The sequence below is a fragment of the Taurulus bubalis genome (assembly GCF_910589615.1).
Source record: "Taurulus bubalis genome assembly, chromosome: 19".
Taxonomy (NCBI): domain Eukaryota; kingdom Metazoa; phylum Chordata; class Actinopteri; order Perciformes; family Cottidae; genus Taurulus; species Taurulus bubalis.
In genome coordinates this window covers 19006690-19025156 of record NC_136607.1, presented here as the reverse complement: position 1 = coordinate 19025156, position 18467 = coordinate 19006690, and the positions used below count along the sequence as shown (strand labels likewise).

The window sequence follows — 18467 nt, the reverse complement described above, 5'->3', positions numbered from 1 at the left end:
CATCTCAGGCTTCAACCTCTGGTTCTGGAGTGAAGCCGATGCTTCATTTGTTATAGCTGCATTATCTCTATTGACCAGGGGGTGACTCCTTTGATTGTATAGAAGTATATGCTTCATGTGTTAAAGCTACATTCTCTTTAGTGACCACCAGGGGGCGACTCCTCTGGTTGTATAGAAGTATAGGTTTCATGTGTTAAAGCTGCATTCGCTCTCCTGACCACCAGGGGGCGATTCCTCTAGAAGTCTATGCTTCATGTGTTTGACATGGCCTTTAAAAATTGATGACATCATAAAATATTATTCATTTAATTAATTGATTTAGATTTGATTATTTATTTTTAAAAAATGAGCTTCAGTTATGAATTATTACATTTAATTTCCAGAATTATATTATTAATTATATTATGTTTTTCTTAATAATGAATTTGTCTTTTAATGTAATAATAAACTATATACAACATTAGTTTTTCTCAAAAGGTTATAATGTAAAATCTATACATACACGTAAATACGTGTATGTATAGATTTGACATACCTTTTTGATCTGTGTGTGTGTGTGTGTGTGTGTGTGTGTGTGTGTGTGTGTGTGTGTGTGTATGTGTGTTTGTATTTATAATATTATATACAAAATAAATATTAGTGTAATGTCACAGCTTTCTCATTTGTTTCATAGTAATAATTAACATTAAATATAAATAAGATAAAAAATACATTTAAAATGAACTGAATGAATGTTTTATTGTAATACCAATTTATAAATTCACTATGTATAATCTATAAAGGCATTTCGTGTGTTTTTGTTCTCTGTATATTTGCTCTACGCACTTTGTATCACAACGGGGGTGGAGGAAGGAGCGCGCAGGGAGGGGGCGGGGCTCTCGGTATAAACTCATCGCTCGCGCTCTGCGTCACTTCTTCTTCGCTGCTCTCTCAGAGCGGACCCCGCGTTCTTCTTCTTCTCTCGGTATTTAAACGTCACCATGCGTCTCCGGCCCTCTCTCTCTGCGTCATCGGCGACACGTTCATGGTAAAGTTTTTCCCGCGGTGCCGCGGTGGCGGCGGCGCGCGACAGCAACGCGACCTGCTGCGGCAGGTGAAGCGGCGCAGGCGGCGGCGGCACGCGACTGATGGAGAGAAGGAGGAAGAGGAGGGAGGAGGAAGAGGAAAAGGAAGAGGAGGAGGAGGAGTCAGGACCAGAACCACAGCCAGATTCAGGTGGGAGAAGAAGATGAGGTCATTGATAATATTCACTTTTCTGAAGATCCAAGTTAAACACAGAGAGACAGACAGGTGAGAGAGAGAGAGACAGGTGAGTGACAGACAGATGAGAGAGAGAGAGAGAGAGAGACATGTGAGGGTTTACAGATTAGTGTGTGTGTGGGGGGGGGGGGGGTTACTATGGCGATCGTTAGCTTAGAGGGTCAGCTAATTCAGCTTTAGCCTTATTTAGCTTGCGTTAGCCTCTTTCAGTTGATTGTGTGCTAACCTGCTAATCTAGTTTACTGAGGACACACACGTGTTCCACACACTGTACACACGTGTGTGTGTGTGTGTGTATATATATATATATATATATATATATATATATATATATATATATATATATATATAATGTGTGTGTGTGTGTGTGTATGTATGTACACACACACTATATATATATATGTATGTATGTGTGTGTGTATGTGTATATATATATATATATGTATATATATATATATATATATATATATATATATATATATATATATATATATATATATATATATATATATATATATGGGTGTGTGTGTATAGCTAAACTAGGCTGAAGATAAACTAGCCATCGCCATAGAAATGATGCACGCACACTAATCTATACCTTGATCCATATTTATGTCCAGAAAGTATGAAGTTTGAAAGAATCTCAAATACTAAACGGTTTCATAATCGTGATGTTTTTAAAGAGAAAATAGTTTCTAAGATATATTTTGTATTAAAAGAATACAAATTATATATTTAAATGTGTCTTTAATAAAAGTGTTTCTGAGGCAATAACTTGCAAAGTTGATTCACGAAAACTTCTAAATATTTAGTTTGTTAGCATCCCTGTTAGCATTGCTACTAGCTTTACTGTAGTGCTGCTCTAGCGTCCGCTCTTCCTCCTCCTCCTCCTCACCCCACCCTCCACACACACAAGCCCCGCCCCTTCCACAGCTGTCCACACCCACCTGTGTTTTTATTTCTCCCTTATCCCTCCATGTTTTTACCTCCTTTCTTTTTTTTGTTTATTTTGTCTTTACTTCCTTTCACACTTCAATCATCAATCATGTGACCTGCAGCTTGCAGTCTGTAAACGCTTATTGTGAATTAACTTCTTTAGAGATTACGTTCAGTAGTTTTACACCCTCACTTTCTGCCGGACATTTCCCAAAACCTTTAGCTGCTTGAGTGAGTCTCATTTTTACATTCCCTGTTCCCTGGTAGGGAGAGAGGGTGCTTCATGAGATTTAGTGGGCGAGGAAACGTCTCGATGAGTATTGATCGTCGTTTTGATCAGATTGAGAAAAACGTTATTATCCCACACAAAGACACTGGTCCAGTTCACGAGACATTAACATAAAGTCCACAATAACAAAAACAAAAATCATAACTTACACGATAAAACACGTATTTGTGGTAGGCTATTTGTCCTGGCCCTCCTTCACTGTGATTGGACGGCTGGGTAAAAAGCATTTGAACCCAAGTTTAATATTTGTCAACTCTCGACAATGAGTAAAAAAAATAGTGTACTCGGCCATTAGCCAGAAGAAAACGACACAAAATTGTTTTTTTAAGAAAAGTCATTCATTTATTTTGTCCTTCTGTCCTTTTTGATTTTCTTTGATAATTTTATCTATTTACATTTCTGTATGTCTCTGTTCCTTCACCTTGTGTCTCCTGTTGTCTCCCTCCCTCCCACTCTCACTACATCTCACTACATCTCATCAAATCTCATTAAATCTCACCACACTCAGGCTCCAGGTGCCTCGTTTGACTGTCCGTCACCATCTGAGCGTGCTCAATGGCAGTGTGTCTCGTCCAATTCCGTGGCGCCGTCGGCCACTCGCCTTCCTCTGCTACGCCCTGTCAGTCAGCGCTCTGCGGCCGTTGGCTAAGCGGGTAAGAGCGGTGGCTTGCTGGCTTCTGATTGGACGAAGGGAAAAGGGGAGGGACAGAAACTACCATACTCGTTTCTATTTTCTTCTTTTTTTGGTTAGTTGTTGAATTTGTCTCCGTCTCCTCATTCCATCTTTTCTTTTTATACTGTTTTACGTCTTGACATTTGTCTCTTTAAAGCATCTATAAAAATGTCTCTGTTAATATTAGATCAAATATCAAAACCTTTTCAAACAGACTTCAGCCAGCACCAAAGTTACTGCAATCAAATGTGAAAAATGTGCACAAATAATAGCTTTCTTCTGTAAATTTATTAAAGAAATGATACAACCACTTCTCTTACGGTTAAAACTATAAACAATATAAACAAAAATGACAATAACCAATCAAAATCAACCACTCGTAAAGTTAATAAAAAATAAAAGGTCAGGGTTAGGTCACTCATTTCCTCTTTGTTGTTGCTCTCCTCTTTACCTGCTTTTGATGACAGGACATTTTTTGATTGATAGTAATTTAATTCCTAGTGAAGTTTACTGTTCCAGTGCACTGGTATAATTTTTACTCTTATTGTTGAACTCTAATCCTGTAATACTGTAATCCTCCATTACTTATCTTTGTCATAAGGGTTTGATCACCACATTTGAGGGATCATTGCAAGAAATGGTGTGTTTATACATGTCAGGCGCTATTGGAATTAATTTACTCAGGTTTACTCGCTACCTGTTCAGGTACTCTGTTCTCTACCTGTTCGGGTACTCTGTTCTCTACCTGTTCGGGTACTCTGTTCTCTACCTGTTCGGGTACTCTGTTCTCTACCTGTTCGGGTACTCTGTTCTCTACCTGTTCGGGTACTCTGTTCTCTACCTGTTCGGGTACTCTGTTCTCTACCTGTTCGGGTACTCTGTTCTCTACCTGTTCGGGTACTCTGTTCTCTACCTGTTCGGGTACTCTGTTCACTACCTGCTCGGGTACTCTGTGCTCTACCTGTTCAGCATTAAACAGCAGACAGTAAGTTAATTTATACAGTTACTTTTCCTATAGAAGTTATACAGTGACTCTACTATTGAAGGTATACAGTGACTCTACTATAGAAGTTATACAGTGACTCTACTATTGAAGGTATACAGTGACTCTACTATAGAAGTTATACAGTGACTCTACTATAGAAGTTATACAGTGACTCTACTATAGAAGTTATACAGTGACTCTACTATTGAAGGTATACAGTGACTCTACTATAGAAGTTATACAGTGACTCTACTATTGAAGGTATACAGTGACTCTACTATTGAAGGTATACAGTGACTCTACTATTGAAGGTATACAGTGACTCTACTATAGAAGTTATACAGTGACTCTACTGTAGAAGGTATACAGTGACTACTGTAGAAGGTGAATAGTGACTCTACTATTGAAGGTATACAGTGACTCTACGATAGAAGTTATACAGTGACTCTACTATAGAAGTTATACAGTGACTCTACTGTAGAAGGTATACAGTGACTCTACTGTAGAAGTTATACAGTGACTCTACTGTAGAAGGTATACAGTGACTCTACTGTAGAAGTTATACAGTGACTCTACTGTAGAAGGTATACAGTGACTCTACTATAGAAGTTATACAGTGACTCTACTGTAGAAGGTATACAGTGACTCTACTGTAGAAGTTATACAGTGACTCTACTGTAGAAGGTATACAGTGACTCTACTGTAGAAGTTATACAGTGACTCTACTGTAGAAGGTATACAGTGACTCTACTATAGAAGTTATACAGTGACTCTACTGTAGAAGGTATACAGTGACTCTACTGTAGAAGTTATACAGTGACTCTACTGTAGAAGGTATACAGTGACTCTACTATAGAAGTTATACAGTGACTCTACTGTAGAAGGTATACAGTGACTCTACTATAGAAGGTGAACAGTGACTCTACTATTGAAGGTATACAGTGACTCTACTATAGAAGTTATACAGTGACTCTACTGTAGAAGGTATACAGTGACTCTACTATAGAAGGTGAACAGTGACTCTACTATTGAAGGTATACAGTGACTCAGTTCACCAGCCTGCTGCTAACACCAAAGGGTAAAAGAACAAAACAGGAAGTAAAACAAATGAAAACAAAATGTCAACAAATCTCTGATCTTCACCTCTTCTTTGAGTTCTGTTTCTCATCTTTGACCCACTTTCTTCTCCTCTTTCTTTGTTTTTCTCTTTTATTATTTACTTCTCTCTCTTTTCTACTTTTCCTTATTTTACCTCGTCTCTATAATCCTCTTTCTTCCATCTTCTCCTTTTCTCTTCTTATTTCTCTCCTCTTTCTCCACCTCCTTCACTCTCTACACAAGATGAATATCCTTGAACAGATTGGTATACTATTTCAATAATATAATTCTTCCTCAAACCAAAGGGTAATATTTCACAAGCAGTTCCCTGTTTGGCGCTGTAGGTGGCGTTGTACCGCTCCTTCCCAACCCGCCTTCTCTCCCGGGCCTGGGGCCGACTGAACGGGGTGGAGCTCCCCAACTGGCTCAGGAAGCCGGTCTACTCGCTCTACATCTGGACCTTCGGAGTCAACATGCAGGTGAGGAGAACCGGGTCAATCTCGACCAATCAGAGCGGCCCATTCACCACCCCGCCCACCAGTCCTCCATCACCCCTTCCACCAGTCCTTCATCATCACCCACCAGTCCTCCATCACCCCTTCCACCAGTCCTTCATCATCACCCACCAGTCCTCCATCACCCCTTCCACCAGTCCTCCATCACCCCTTCCACCAGTCCTCCATCACCCCTTCCACCAGTCCTCCATCACCCTTTCCACCAGTCCTCCATCACCCTTTCCACCAGTCCTCCATCACCCTTTCCACCAGTCCTCCATCACCCACCAGTCTTCCATCACCCTTTCCACCAGTTCTCCATCACCCTTTCCACCAGTCCTCCATCACCCACCAGTCCTCCATCACCCTTTCCACCAGTCCTCCATCACCCACCAGTCCTCCATCACCCTTTCCACCAGTCCTCCATCACCCACCAGTCCTCCATCACCCTTTCCACCAGTTCTCCATCACCCTTTCCACCAGTCCTCCATCACCCACCAGTCCTCCATCACCCCTTCCACCAGTCCTCCATCACCCCTTCCACCAGTCCTCCATCACCCTTTCCACCAGTCCTCCATCACCCCGCCCACCAGTCCTCCATCACCCTTTCCACCAGTCCTCCATCACCCTTTCCACCAGTCCTCCATCACCCTTTCCACCAGTCCTCCATCACCCTTTCCACCAGTCTTCCATCACCCTTTCCACCAGTTCTCCATCACCCTTTCCACCAGTCCTCCATCACCCACCAGTCCTCCATCACCCTTTCCACCAGTTCTCCATCACCCTTTCCACCAGTCCTCCATCACCCACCAGTCCTCCATCACCCCTTCCACCAGTCCTCCATCACCCTTTCCACCAGTCCTCCATCACCCCGCCCACCAGTCCTCCATCACTCACCAGTCCTCCATCACCCTTTCCACCAGTCCTCCATCACCCACCAGTCCTTCATCACCCACCAGTCCTCCATCACCCCTTCCACCAGTCCTTCATCACCCCACCCACCAGTCCTCCAAAACACCTTCAAGCCAGATGTTTTTATTATAAATAAAATGCAGCTCACAGTGCATCAAAACCTTTCACTGCAAATACTCGCTGTAGAAATCTCCAATTTGGGAGAAAACTACAACAACAGCAACAACAACATTTGAATGTAGATGATGTCGTCAAGTTCACAATTTTAGCTGGAAACTGAATTTTTTTTATATATATATTTTGTATATATTGATGTTGTTTAGACGATGTGAACAATGATCATAATGTTGGTCTTGATAAGTTTTCTGCCTCCCTGGTGATTGCCAGCTTTGACCACGACCTTGTTGTGGTTCGATCCCCGGGTGATCTCAGGGTTTCATGATGACTCTTCTTCTTCCTCAAAATGTGCATGTGACTCACGGCTGCATCATAAGGATCATTCTGAGCGTTCCTGTTGTTGTTCTGCTCGTCTCTCTCGTCCAATAGGAAGCCGCCGTGGAGGATCTTCATCACTACAGGAATCTGGGGGAATTCTTCCGTCGACGCCTCAAACCTGCAGTCAGACCGCTCTGCGCCAACTCCTGTCTGGTAAAACTCCTCCTACTCTCCCTCTTCCTTCTCCTATTCTCTTCCTCTTCATTCTTTTCCTCCTCCTCTTTTTATTCTCCTTTTTGTTAACTGCTTGGTTTGTTGTTTCTAATCTATTTTTATAACATTTGCATTAAATTTCCTCAAAAGTTTTCTGTTTTTTTTTCATCTTTTTGTTATTTTATTGAATGCTCAGCTCTGACTCAGAGACCACGTTCATGTTGAAGACCTTAAACTATGTGATCTTAAACCATGTGATCCTTAAACCATGTGATCTTAAACCATATAAAGATCACATGGTTTAAGATCACATGGACTAAGATCACATGGTCTAGTACCTTAAAGTGGAACTCTATGGTCTTAAGACCTTAAACCACATGGTCTAAGACCATATTCCTATGAATCTGTTTCCATGGTGAATGAAAATGATCTTCGGGTTTAGTTGTCGTGGTTTTGACCCTCTTTCCTCCGCCAGGTGTCTCCGGCTGACGGGAGGATCCTCCACTTCGGGCAGGTGAAGAACTCGGAGGTGGAGCAGGTGAAGGGGGTCACCTACAGTCTGGAGAACTTCCTGGGTCCCCAGAAGAGGCGGAGCAACGGTAAAGACCAGCAACAGGGTCCACCAACAGCTTCCTGATTACTGCGGTTCAGACAGGAAGTCAGACAGCTGGTCTTGATTCAGGACCAGCTGGTCTTGATTCAGGACCAGGTGGCCTTGATTCAGGACCAGGTGGCCTTGATTTGGGACTTGGTCTTGATTCAGGACCAGGTGGCCTTGATTCAGGACCAGGTGGCCTTGATTCAGGACCAGGTGGTCTTGATTTGGGACTTGGTCTTGATTCAGGACTAGGTGGCCTTGATTCAGGACCAGGTGGCCTTGATTCAGGATCAGGTGGCCTTGATTCAGGACCAGGTGGCCTTGATTTGGGACTTGGTCTTGATTTGGGACTTGGTCTTGATTCAGGACTAGGTGGCCTTGATTCAGGACCAGGTGGCCTTGATTCAGGACCAGGTGGCCTTGATTCAGGACCAGGTGGTCTTGATTTGGGACTTGGTCTTGATTCAGGACCAGGTGGCCTTGATTTGGGACTTGATGGTCTTGATCAGGGGTCTCAAACTCGCGGCCCGCGGGCCAATTGCGGTCTGCTAGCCGATATTTTGTGGCCCCCTACTTGACATCAAAGTTTAGTGTTTGTGCGACCCGCGCGTTTTTCTGAGGTCCGCGCGCGGGCGCCCCGTAAGATAACGTTAACTGGACGTTTCTATTAATAGCTCCGTGAAAAAAAGGAGTAGAAAAAAGATTCAGATGCTGCTGGATGCGCCAAAGTCTGGAGGTTCCGCCCCACTTCTCTGTGTGATCATACGTGCCTCTCATAGTACACACATACATACAGAGTACATATGTTGTTCTGAAAACTGTTCTTGAAAAAACGAAACTGAAACATGCACATTGTGTAAACATTGTAAATAGTTTGTTTTTCTATAGAGCTTATTTTGACTCAAATATATAGTAAATATTTTGTTTGAAAACAAAAACTGTTGTAATATTAATGTTTCATGTGCACACACCCCATGAAGCTTGATCTGTAGTATGAAGTCATTTCTCAGTCCCGAGTCTGTTGCAAATGGATCTTATTGACTTGCAGTGCAACAGAGATCTAAAGGCTAAATTCAGAGGCACAAGGAAAACCAGACATGATGGACCATTTCTGAGAGAATTGCCTCCATCCTTTCCTGAGCTGACAAAAGTGATCAGTCGGGTCATGTACCTTTTTGGAAGCACATATCTGTGAGAAACCTTTCTCCACTATGAACTTTAATAAATGCAAGTACAGGTCCAGGCTTAGTGATGCCCATCGTGAAGCTGTACTCAGGGTTTCCACTGTGACCTGGATCAGGGTTTCCACTGTGACCTGGATCAGGGTTTCCACTGTGACCTGAATCAGGGTTTCACTGTGACCTGAATCAGGGTTTCCACTGTGACCTGGATCAGGGTTTCCACTGTGACCTGGATCAGGGTTTCCACTGTGACCTGAATCAGGGTCAATGTGACCTGAATCAGGGTCAATTTGGCTCAGCTGTGTGAGCAGAAGTGCTGCCAGGTGTCTGGCAAGAAATAGAATAAAGTACAAATGTATTCAGGTTTTGCATTTGTTGGTTCGGTGCAGTTTCAATAAGTTATTTAAAAAAATAAAATATATTTGCACTGTTAAAAACTATTATAAATATGTATAGAAACTGCTGGATGAAAATATGTTATGAATGTACAAAAAAATATTGCGCTTTCTGTGTGGCCCTCCGGTGAGATCACAATACCAGCGGTGGCCCCAAGCCAAATTGAGTTTGAGACCCCTGGTCTTGATCCTCTCCTCTAGACTCCACGTCGTCCTTCAGAGACCTCCTGCTGTCGTCTCCTGAGAACGACCTGTTCCATGTGGTGGTCTACCTGGCTCCAGGTGACTACCACTGTTTCCACTCGCCTGCAGACTGGAAGGTGGAGCTTCGGCGGCACTTCCCAGGTGAGGACCTGGTCCTGATTCTGCCTCCACCTGCTGCTCTCCACTTTCACCTGTCTCTCTCTCTCTGTCTGTCTCTCTCTCCCCTCTCACCTGTCTCACTCTCTCTTCTGTCTCACTCTGTTTCTCTCACCTTCCACCTGTCTCACATCTCACCTGTTTTCCTCCCACCTGTTTCACCTCTTACCTGTCTCTGTTCCCCACCTGTCTCCCTCTCACCTCCAACCTGTCTCACCTCCAACCTGTCTCACCTCCCACCTGTCTCCCTCTCACCTGTCTCCCTCGTTCGGCTCGTTGCTCTCCGTTAACCCCGGCCTGTCTTACCTGTCTCACCTGTTAGGCTTGTTGCTCTTCGTTAACCCCGGCCTGTCTCACCTGTCTCCTTTGTCTCCTCTCTCACCTTGCCCTGTCTCCCTCTCACCTGGCTCCCTCCCACCTGTCTCACCTGGCTCCCTCCCACCTGTCTCTCTCGTTAGGCTCATTACTGTCCGTTAACCCCGGTCTGTCTCACCCGTCTCCCTTGTTTGGCTCGTTGCTCTCCGTTAACCTCGGTCTGTCTCACCTGTCTCCCTCGTTAGGCTCGTTGCTCTCCGTTAACCCCGGTCTGTCTCACCTCTCTCCCTCGTTAGGCTCGTTGCTCTGTTAACCCCGGTCTGTCTCACCTGTCTCCCTTGTTAGGCTCGTTGCTCTCCGTTAACCCCGGCCTGTCTCACCCGTCTCCCTTGTTAGGCTCGTTGCTCTCCGTTAACCCCGGGCTGTCTCACCTGTCTCCCTCGTTAGGCTCGTTGCTCTCCGTTAACCCCGGTCTGTCTCACCTGTCCCTCGTTAGGCTCGTTGCTCTCCGTTAACCCCGGGCTGTCTCACCTGTCTCCCTCGTTAGGCTCGTTGCTCTCCGTTAACCCCGGGCTGTCTCACCTGTCTCCCTCGTTAGGCTCGTTGCTCTCCGTTAACCCCGGCGTGGCTCGGCTGGTCAAAGAGCTCTTCTGCCTTAACGAGCGTGTGGCGCTCAGCGGCCAATGGCAGCACGGCTTCTTCTCATTAACGGCGGTCGGCGCCACAAACGTCGGCTCCATCCGACTTTACTTCGACCAGGTGAGACTTCAGCTTTTACTATTCATACTTTAATGGTTTTATGATTATGTATATCTGATCCTTATGGTGTTTTTGTTGTATATTTAAATTCTATCGATTTTTATTAAAAAAAAGGAGGAAAGTAACATGATCTTTTTATTTTATCTGTATTAATAAACTAACTTTCTTAATACAGTATTTATATATTTCTTATCATATAAATGTATATTAATATTTCTGGAAATGTTAACTGTAGTTTTACAATGTCATGCAGTTATAATTTGTATGATGTAGCATGTATTTACCAGTTAAAATATATATTAATAAATATATTTGTTTACAACAAACTGAATATTGTACAATGAATACATGAATGGATTTATTTAATTTACTTAGATGTGTCATCATGTTACAATTAGTATGTTAATTAGATTAAATTATTGCATAAATAAAGTTAATATGTATAGTATTAATATATATATATAACATGAAGTTAATATTCATAGTATTAATATGCAATATGAAGTATTAATATATATATAATGTGTTGGTCCTCAGGAGCTTCAGACCAACGCTCCTCGCTATAGTAAAGGATCATTCCACGACCGCAGCTACGTGGCCCTCGACGGCCAATCGTTGAAGGTGGATGGTGAAGGGGGCGTGGCCTCTGCTGACGAAGAGGGCGTGGTCTTGCAGAAGGGGGCGGCGGTCGGGGAGTTCAACCTCGGCTCCACCATCGTTCTTCTGTTCGAGGCTCCCAAAGACTTTAGCTTCAGCCTGCAGCCGGGGCAGCGAATCAGGGTGGGTGAGGGGATTGGCAGCCTCTGATTGGCCGAGCTGCACGCTCAGAGGGTGGAGCCTGAAGATGACTAACTGCTGTCTGATGAAAGACTGGTATCAAGAATGTGGGGATTTTTCTCTTTAACAAATAACCTGTGGAGGACATAAAGGGGACTCAGACTCCCAGAATGCCTTGTGCCTCATGGGGGGAGGGGATGTGGGGGGGGGGGGACGCCAAAGCTCTCTCTTTTTTTCTTGCAGAAAACGAACCAACAAACAAATATTCCTCCTAAAATCACCAAGAAAACTAAAACATTCACGTCACATTTAACAAACTCATTATTATGTCAAACATTCTGTTATAATATAAATAAATAAAAAGCTATCCGTCCGGGGACGCGATTTGAATGTCTGAAGTTTTACTGTTAAAAAACGTCCTTTTTGCTTTAACCAATCAGAGCTGTGGGAGCAGATTTGGTTGCCTCTGATTGGACGAAAAGATCATGTTACTGAATGCTAACTGTTTTAATTAGTTGAAATCTATAGTTTTTGTAAAATATGTAATTATGAATAAATATTTCTTTCTCAGCAGCTATGTCTTTATTCCACTTAGGATACAATTTATATTATTATTAGTATTAATACTTTTGTTTTACACATTTGGATTTAACTTGATGATACTTTTGATACTTTTTCATTTATATTCCTCGTCGTTTTTCAGTTTTATTTGTTTCTAAATGAATTATGGCTTCAGAAACACGTCACATGTTCATTTATTATAGAGGTTTTTTTATGACCACTCAGAATACAAAGGGACGACTAAAACGAGCGCCCTCATTGGTCGGCCTTAGCCCCGCCCCGAGCAGCAGAACAGGCAGCACAGCCAATAGGACGGCGGCGGGCAGCAGCTTCCGTAGCGGTGGAACCGCGGCTCCGCCAGACCTCCGTGGGACCAGCCGTCGTCGGGGATCTCCTTCCCCAGCCACGGCTTCCCGTCCTGGGCCGGGTCCCCGGCCGGCGTCCCCTCCCTGCGGCCGGAGCTCCAGGAGGACAGCGAGCAGGAGGAGGTGCCGGTCTGCTGGGCCTTCACCCCCAGGAAGGAAGCCAGGTCCAGGTCCAGACCCGCGGCTCCTCCTCTGGGCCGAGGGGTGTTCTGTCGACACTGAGGACACGGGATCCACACCTGTGGGGGGCAAAGGATCATGGGAGTTGTAGTGACAGGAAGTGAACATGATGTCATAATTACAAACAAACAATTTTTACTTAAAACACATTTCATTCTATTCAAACCTTGGAGGTTTTTTAAAGTTTGGTAAGTTTGAATTTCCACTTTAAATGACACTTCAACTGCTTTCATTTCTCACCGTTGATCTGCTTCCATTACTTACATCTCGTTTCCCAACACTTCATCTTTTACTGTTAAACTGACACTTTAACTGTCTTAATCTTTTACTGTCCTCACAGATTCCACTTCAACTGCTTTCATTGCTCTATGTTTCGTCGATCTGCATTTGAAATACAAACTACTTTTAGTGCAACACTTTGACACTTCAACTGCTTTCGGATCTCGAGTTTCCACCTTAACAACAAAAAAATCCTCTTCAACTGCTTTCAGATCTCGAGTTTTACGCTTCGTCTCCTTTAATCCCGTGAATTTGAAGTGGCACTAATTGCCCACCCCCTCGTTGATGATGTCACCGCTCACCTGCTCTCGTTGATGATGTCACAGCTCACCTGCTCGTTGATGATGTCACAGCTCACCTGCTCGTTGATGATGTCACAGCTCACCTGCTCGTTGATGACCGTGTCCAGCCGCTTCAGGCAGGCCTGGCAGAAGGCGTGGCCGCAGTGCAGACGCCGCGGCAAACGCGTCGCCAGGTCGTAGCTGCCGAAGCACACGATGCACGCCAGGTCCCGCCTCCTCAGTGATGTCATCGTCTCCGCGGCAAGGGAGGGAAGGGGAGGGGGGAGGGGCTGGCAGGTCACTTCCTCCTCCTCTTCCTCCTCTTCCTCTTCTTCTTCTTCTTCTTCTTCTTCTTCTTCTTCCTGTTTTCTGTCGTCCGACATTTTGTTCTAATAGATGGGAAGAAAAGTCTAGGAGAATATTTATTTCATTAGTTAGCTGACGTTAGCTAGCGTTAGCTGACAGTAGCTAGCATTAGCTGACGTTTATTTATATATATATATATATATATATATATATATATATATAAAAATAAAATGTTTTATTTGTCGTTTCATATCAGCGAGTGTTTGTATATATATACACGACAAATATATTTTTTTATTTTTTGATGACAAGGAAACTTGTTTTGTGTCTTCTTCTTCTACTCTTTTTTTACTGGCAGATTAAAGCCGCGTGGAGCCTCCAGAAACAAACCAGCTATAATTCACTTTTTAACATTTAAAAGTTTGATTAAAATCATTTGATAATTGATTAGCGAGTTGATTAGCAACTTAGCTGAAGTCAAATAGTAACGTAGATTTTATTAATTAATGAAATACAGCTGCTGTATTTCTTTGGATTTTTTATTTTTTTTATAGATTTATTAATTTATTTTGATTAAATATGACGCACAACATAATGAAGGAAATGTAATAAAGTAAAGTACTTTTCTGTATCTTCAGAACGAGACACTTCCTGTTTGCGTCAGTGGAATTCGTCCAATCAGACGATCAGACAGACATTTAGGAGGCGACGCCTGCTGCGCTGTGATTGGACGATATCTTCTTTAAAGGAAATAGAAACTCACCTCGATTTTCTTCCTTTTTCTTCACATCACGTCTTCTTGTTTATAGTTGTTGACACTTGTTCTCCTGACGGCTGTTATTGTTTCATTTCTTCTTCTCTCCGTCTTTTATTCCACTTTCCTCCTGTCCTTTCTCTCTTCTTTTCTTTTCCTCCGTCACTCTTTCATTTCCCCCAGGTTTTTGTTGTTGTTTCTTTCTTCTTCTGTGTTGTTTATTCTCACCTCTTACTTTCCTCTTATATTCTCTTCTTTCCTTTCCTGTTATATTCTCTCTTTTTCTTTCCTCTTATATTCTCTCCTTTCCTTTCCTCTCTTTCTTCTTCTGTCTCTCTTCTCTGTTGGTTCGTCCTTATTCTTTCTGCCTCAGAGAGAGAGAGAGAGAGAGAGAGAGAGAGAGAGAGAGAGAGAGAGAGAGAGAGAGAGAGAGAGAGAGAGAGAGAGAGAGAGAGAGAGAGTCCCTTCATCAATAATTCAGCCTCACTCGGCCGACAGCAGACACTGAACACTTATTATTTATATATTGGAAGTAAAGACAACTTTTATTTGTGTTATGACATGAACAATTTAATGTGTCAGTAATGTGTCATTCTCATCTTTAAAATACTAAATATATATTTAAAAGAAACAGAAACAACAAGTATATACATTTATAAAACAAACATTTAGATACACAAAAACTAAAAACACAAAAAACTCCAAATATGAAATATTTCCTGTAAAATCTAGAAATTAAATATAATAAATGATCCAAACTAAAACCAATAGAAAAAAACAGCTTTAACACCAACTTATAAACCCTAATATTCATGTAAATAAGATTAATTTAAACTATGTTAAATAAAACATAACGTATGAATCATAACATATCAATATTATCATCAAACATTTAATACTGTAAAATATTTCACACAATCATATTAATACATCATTCCAAGTTTAAATGATCAATAATCTGGCCTGTAACCTGATCAGCCAATAGAAAGTGGAGCAGCTCTCTGATGATCAGGTTACAGCTCCGCACTGAGGCTGCCTAGCAACAGAGCCACAGAGGAGATAATTAATAAAGTTTATTCAGAAGAATAAGGAAGTTAATTATGAGAAATTATCAAGTTAATTATTAAAAATAATAACGTTACTTATTTGAAATAATAAAGTTAATTATTTAAAAAAAGATCATTATTAATAATAATAAAGTTAATTGTGAGAAATAATGAAGTTGAAGATAATCAAATTAATTATGAGAAATGATAACATTTAATTATCAGATATAATCAAGTTTATTGTGAGAAATAATGTTTAATGAGATATGATATATTAATTATTAAAAATAATGAAGTTTGTTATAGGATAATTACATTTAACTATGTGTGATAACTAAGTTTTACTGGGGAAATTATTGAAGTTCATTATAATAAATAATTAAGTTAATTATGAGAATTAATTAAATGTATTATGAATAATAACAAGTTTCCTTATGAGCGATAATGAATTTGAAGTAAGCGAAATATTTGGTTTAACCTTGAGGGATAATTATATTTATTGTGAGTTCAAAAGTGTTTTTATTACTATTACACACAAAATGATATTCAATAATAATTACCCCGGACAATCAATTCAACCAACAACAAGTCGGATAAAAACTGAACATTATGTATAACAATATTTTAATGATTCTCATTTAAATATGATTCACATATCGGAGCTGTTTGTTGTAAACATTCAGATATAAACATAAATAATACGACGTGAAACATTATAAATATCGTCTTTATTTCCTCGACACAAGTTTACACTTCATTACCTTTGATTCCACTCTAAATATTTATATTTATACTTTAAAAACTCCTTCATACGAAAATGTTTAAAATCATCGTTATGAAAAACATAAATAGTCTGGAAACTTCCTGAAAATCTAAATAAATTCTTCCGAAGAAGGAAAAATGTATAAAATATAAAATATATTTAACATACAAAAACATCACAAAGTTGAAGAACATTCATTTGATCAGAGATTCATATTTATATAATATCACAAACATTATGGGATTCATTAACTTCATTTACATCTTATTTCATAATCTAGAGATTTCAGACGCAGAGATTATCGATTGGATTCATTTCCAATAACTAATCAATAATGACAATTTACTCGTAATGTCAGGAGGATAAACGGGGTTTATCGTTCTAATATTAATTCATTAAAATTCATGAATGATGTTTATGTTGTTCAAGTGAATAATAATAATAACAACAAAAAAGGTAAAAACCGTGATCACATATTTAATCCCAAACACTGTTCATTATTTCTATTATTATTATAATTAATATTCATTCTAAACTCGTCTCTCAGCTGTTTCTCATGGTCTTCTTCAGTTTTTAAATGTTTCTTGAGGCTCTTTAAAAAAAACCTCTTTCAACTCAAACAGGAAGTTTAAACATTTTGTAGTTTTTTGGTTCCTTCGTTTCTCTGCGGGTGCTTTTCATTACGCTAACGTTACGCTAACATTATGCTAACTTTACGCAACCTTTACGCTAACGTTAGCTTCATCACGGGATTCGCTGCCGCCATCCAGGATCCTCCAATCCATGAAACGCACCGCGAGGAGACGAGGAGCACAGGTGTGTCCTTCACGGAGGTCACGTATGAACCGCACAGCTCCACATGCGCTACGGAAACGAGGATTTAGGCTCCTTCGTCCCCTCTCCCTCTTCCTCACATCCTCGCTGGGAGGAGTTAGGACACGAGGAGCTAGGACGCGAGGAGACACGTTAGCATAATGAAAAGCACCGTTTCTTCTTTCCTAAATGAAGCCAATCACAATCCTCCTGCTGCTGTGACATCACTTCCTCCTGCTGCTGTGACATCACTTCCTCCTGCTGCTGTGACATCACTTCCTCCTGCTGCTGTGACATCACTTCCTGCTGCTGCTGTGACATCACTTCCTTCGCCGGCAGCGGTAGCAGCAGACGTGGCTCCGCCCCCCCACCTCCTCCTCGCCGGCCTCCTTCACCACGTACGACGGGGGGGCGCAGCTTGACACGTACGGGTTCAGGTCGTCGCTTCTCACAGCTCCCGGATTGGCTATCACCGTGGAGGCATCATCGAAGAGGTGGAGCTTGGCCCGGGGGATGGTCACCTGACCGTATGGGTTGTCAGGGGAGACGTGGATGTTTGATGTCATGGCGACACGCCACGGGAGGGCGGGGCTAAAGAGGACAAATCAGGAAGCTGTCCAATCAGGAAGCCGTCCAATTGGCGAGAGAACTCTAAGAGAGAGAGAGAGAGAGAGAGAGAGAGAGAGAGAGAGATTAACTATGATACTTTAACTACATAGTGAAATGTAAATTCAGATAATAAGAATAATTATTTATTTATTTATTAACTTATAAAACTCTAAACATACTTCCTGTTACATTAAATCAGCTCAGTGAGACTTTTATTGTGAAAATGTTGTTGCTAATCTGATGCTAACATGCTAATAGTGCTACTGTTTGTAACAACAGACAGACATGCAGAGAGACAGACAGACAGACATGCAGAGAGACAGACAGACAGACCCAGTAAAATAGCTACTATTAGTTATTAGTTAATATCAGTTAAGATGGAGTCAAAGCAGTGGCGGCTGGCCAATAAAGGGCCAAGGAAGACGGGTCTAATGCGCAGTTTAGCCAATCACTGATTAAAGATATAAATGAGTGACATACAATTTAACAAAGACTTCCGGAAGGGTTATTCTCATCTTGCCCCAGGCTGCCAGTGCCATTTTAATGACATGACAATGGAACATCCCAGCGCTAGCGCTACTCTTGCAAGAAGACTCGACCCAAACTCGATCAAATCTCTCCTCCAGACAACAGACGGTTGTAAGGGATTACATTCTGGAGGAAGTAAAGAACACTGAATTTATCGGCATTCAAGCAGACGAGATGACTGACATTTCCACCCACTGTCAGCTGATGCTACGCTACATTGACGCTAACGCTAATGTTGTAAAATCGCATATGCCGGTGTTACGGTTTAACAGGTGACCGTGTTAACTGGCGACTTTTCAAAA

The 18467-nt window shown here is 41.7% G+C and overlaps 2 protein-coding genes across 3 annotated transcripts; one reads left to right on the top strand and one right to left on the bottom strand.

The window, feature by feature from the left end:
• Nucleotides 1-980: 980 nt before the first annotated feature.
• Nucleotides 981-11739, top strand: pisd (phosphatidylserine decarboxylase; the record flags this gene model as incomplete). The annotated part of the gene is given in 9 exon segments (XM_079234754.1): nucleotides 981-1027; nucleotides 2994-3231; nucleotides 5586-5720; nucleotides 7194-7295; nucleotides 7771-7905; nucleotides 9615-9665; nucleotides 9667-9814; nucleotides 10743-10903; nucleotides 11441-11739. Coding segments are annotated over 9 exon segments (1287 nt in total). The 3' UTR covers nucleotides 11711-11739.
• Nucleotides 11740-12508: 769 nt separating this feature from the next.
• Nucleotides 12509-14658, bottom strand: rnf224 (ring finger protein 224). Of its 2 annotated transcripts, none has more exons than XM_079235414.1 (3): nucleotides 14416-14658; nucleotides 13451-13756; nucleotides 12509-12845 (listed from the first exon to the last, which is right to left on the bottom strand). In XM_079235414.1, exons 2-3 carry the CDS (start codon nucleotides 13727-13729, stop codon nucleotides 12510-12512), a joined length of 615 nt encoding a protein of 204 aa, XP_079091540.1. In that variant the 5' UTR covers nucleotides 13730-13756; nucleotides 14416-14658; the 3' UTR covers nucleotide 12509. The 2 variants fall into 2 exon arrangements, with proteins under 2 accessions (XP_079091540.1, XP_079091539.1); XM_079235413.1 differs by having other exon boundaries at nucleotides 13451-13735.
• Nucleotides 14659-18467: the final 3809 nt, after the last annotated feature.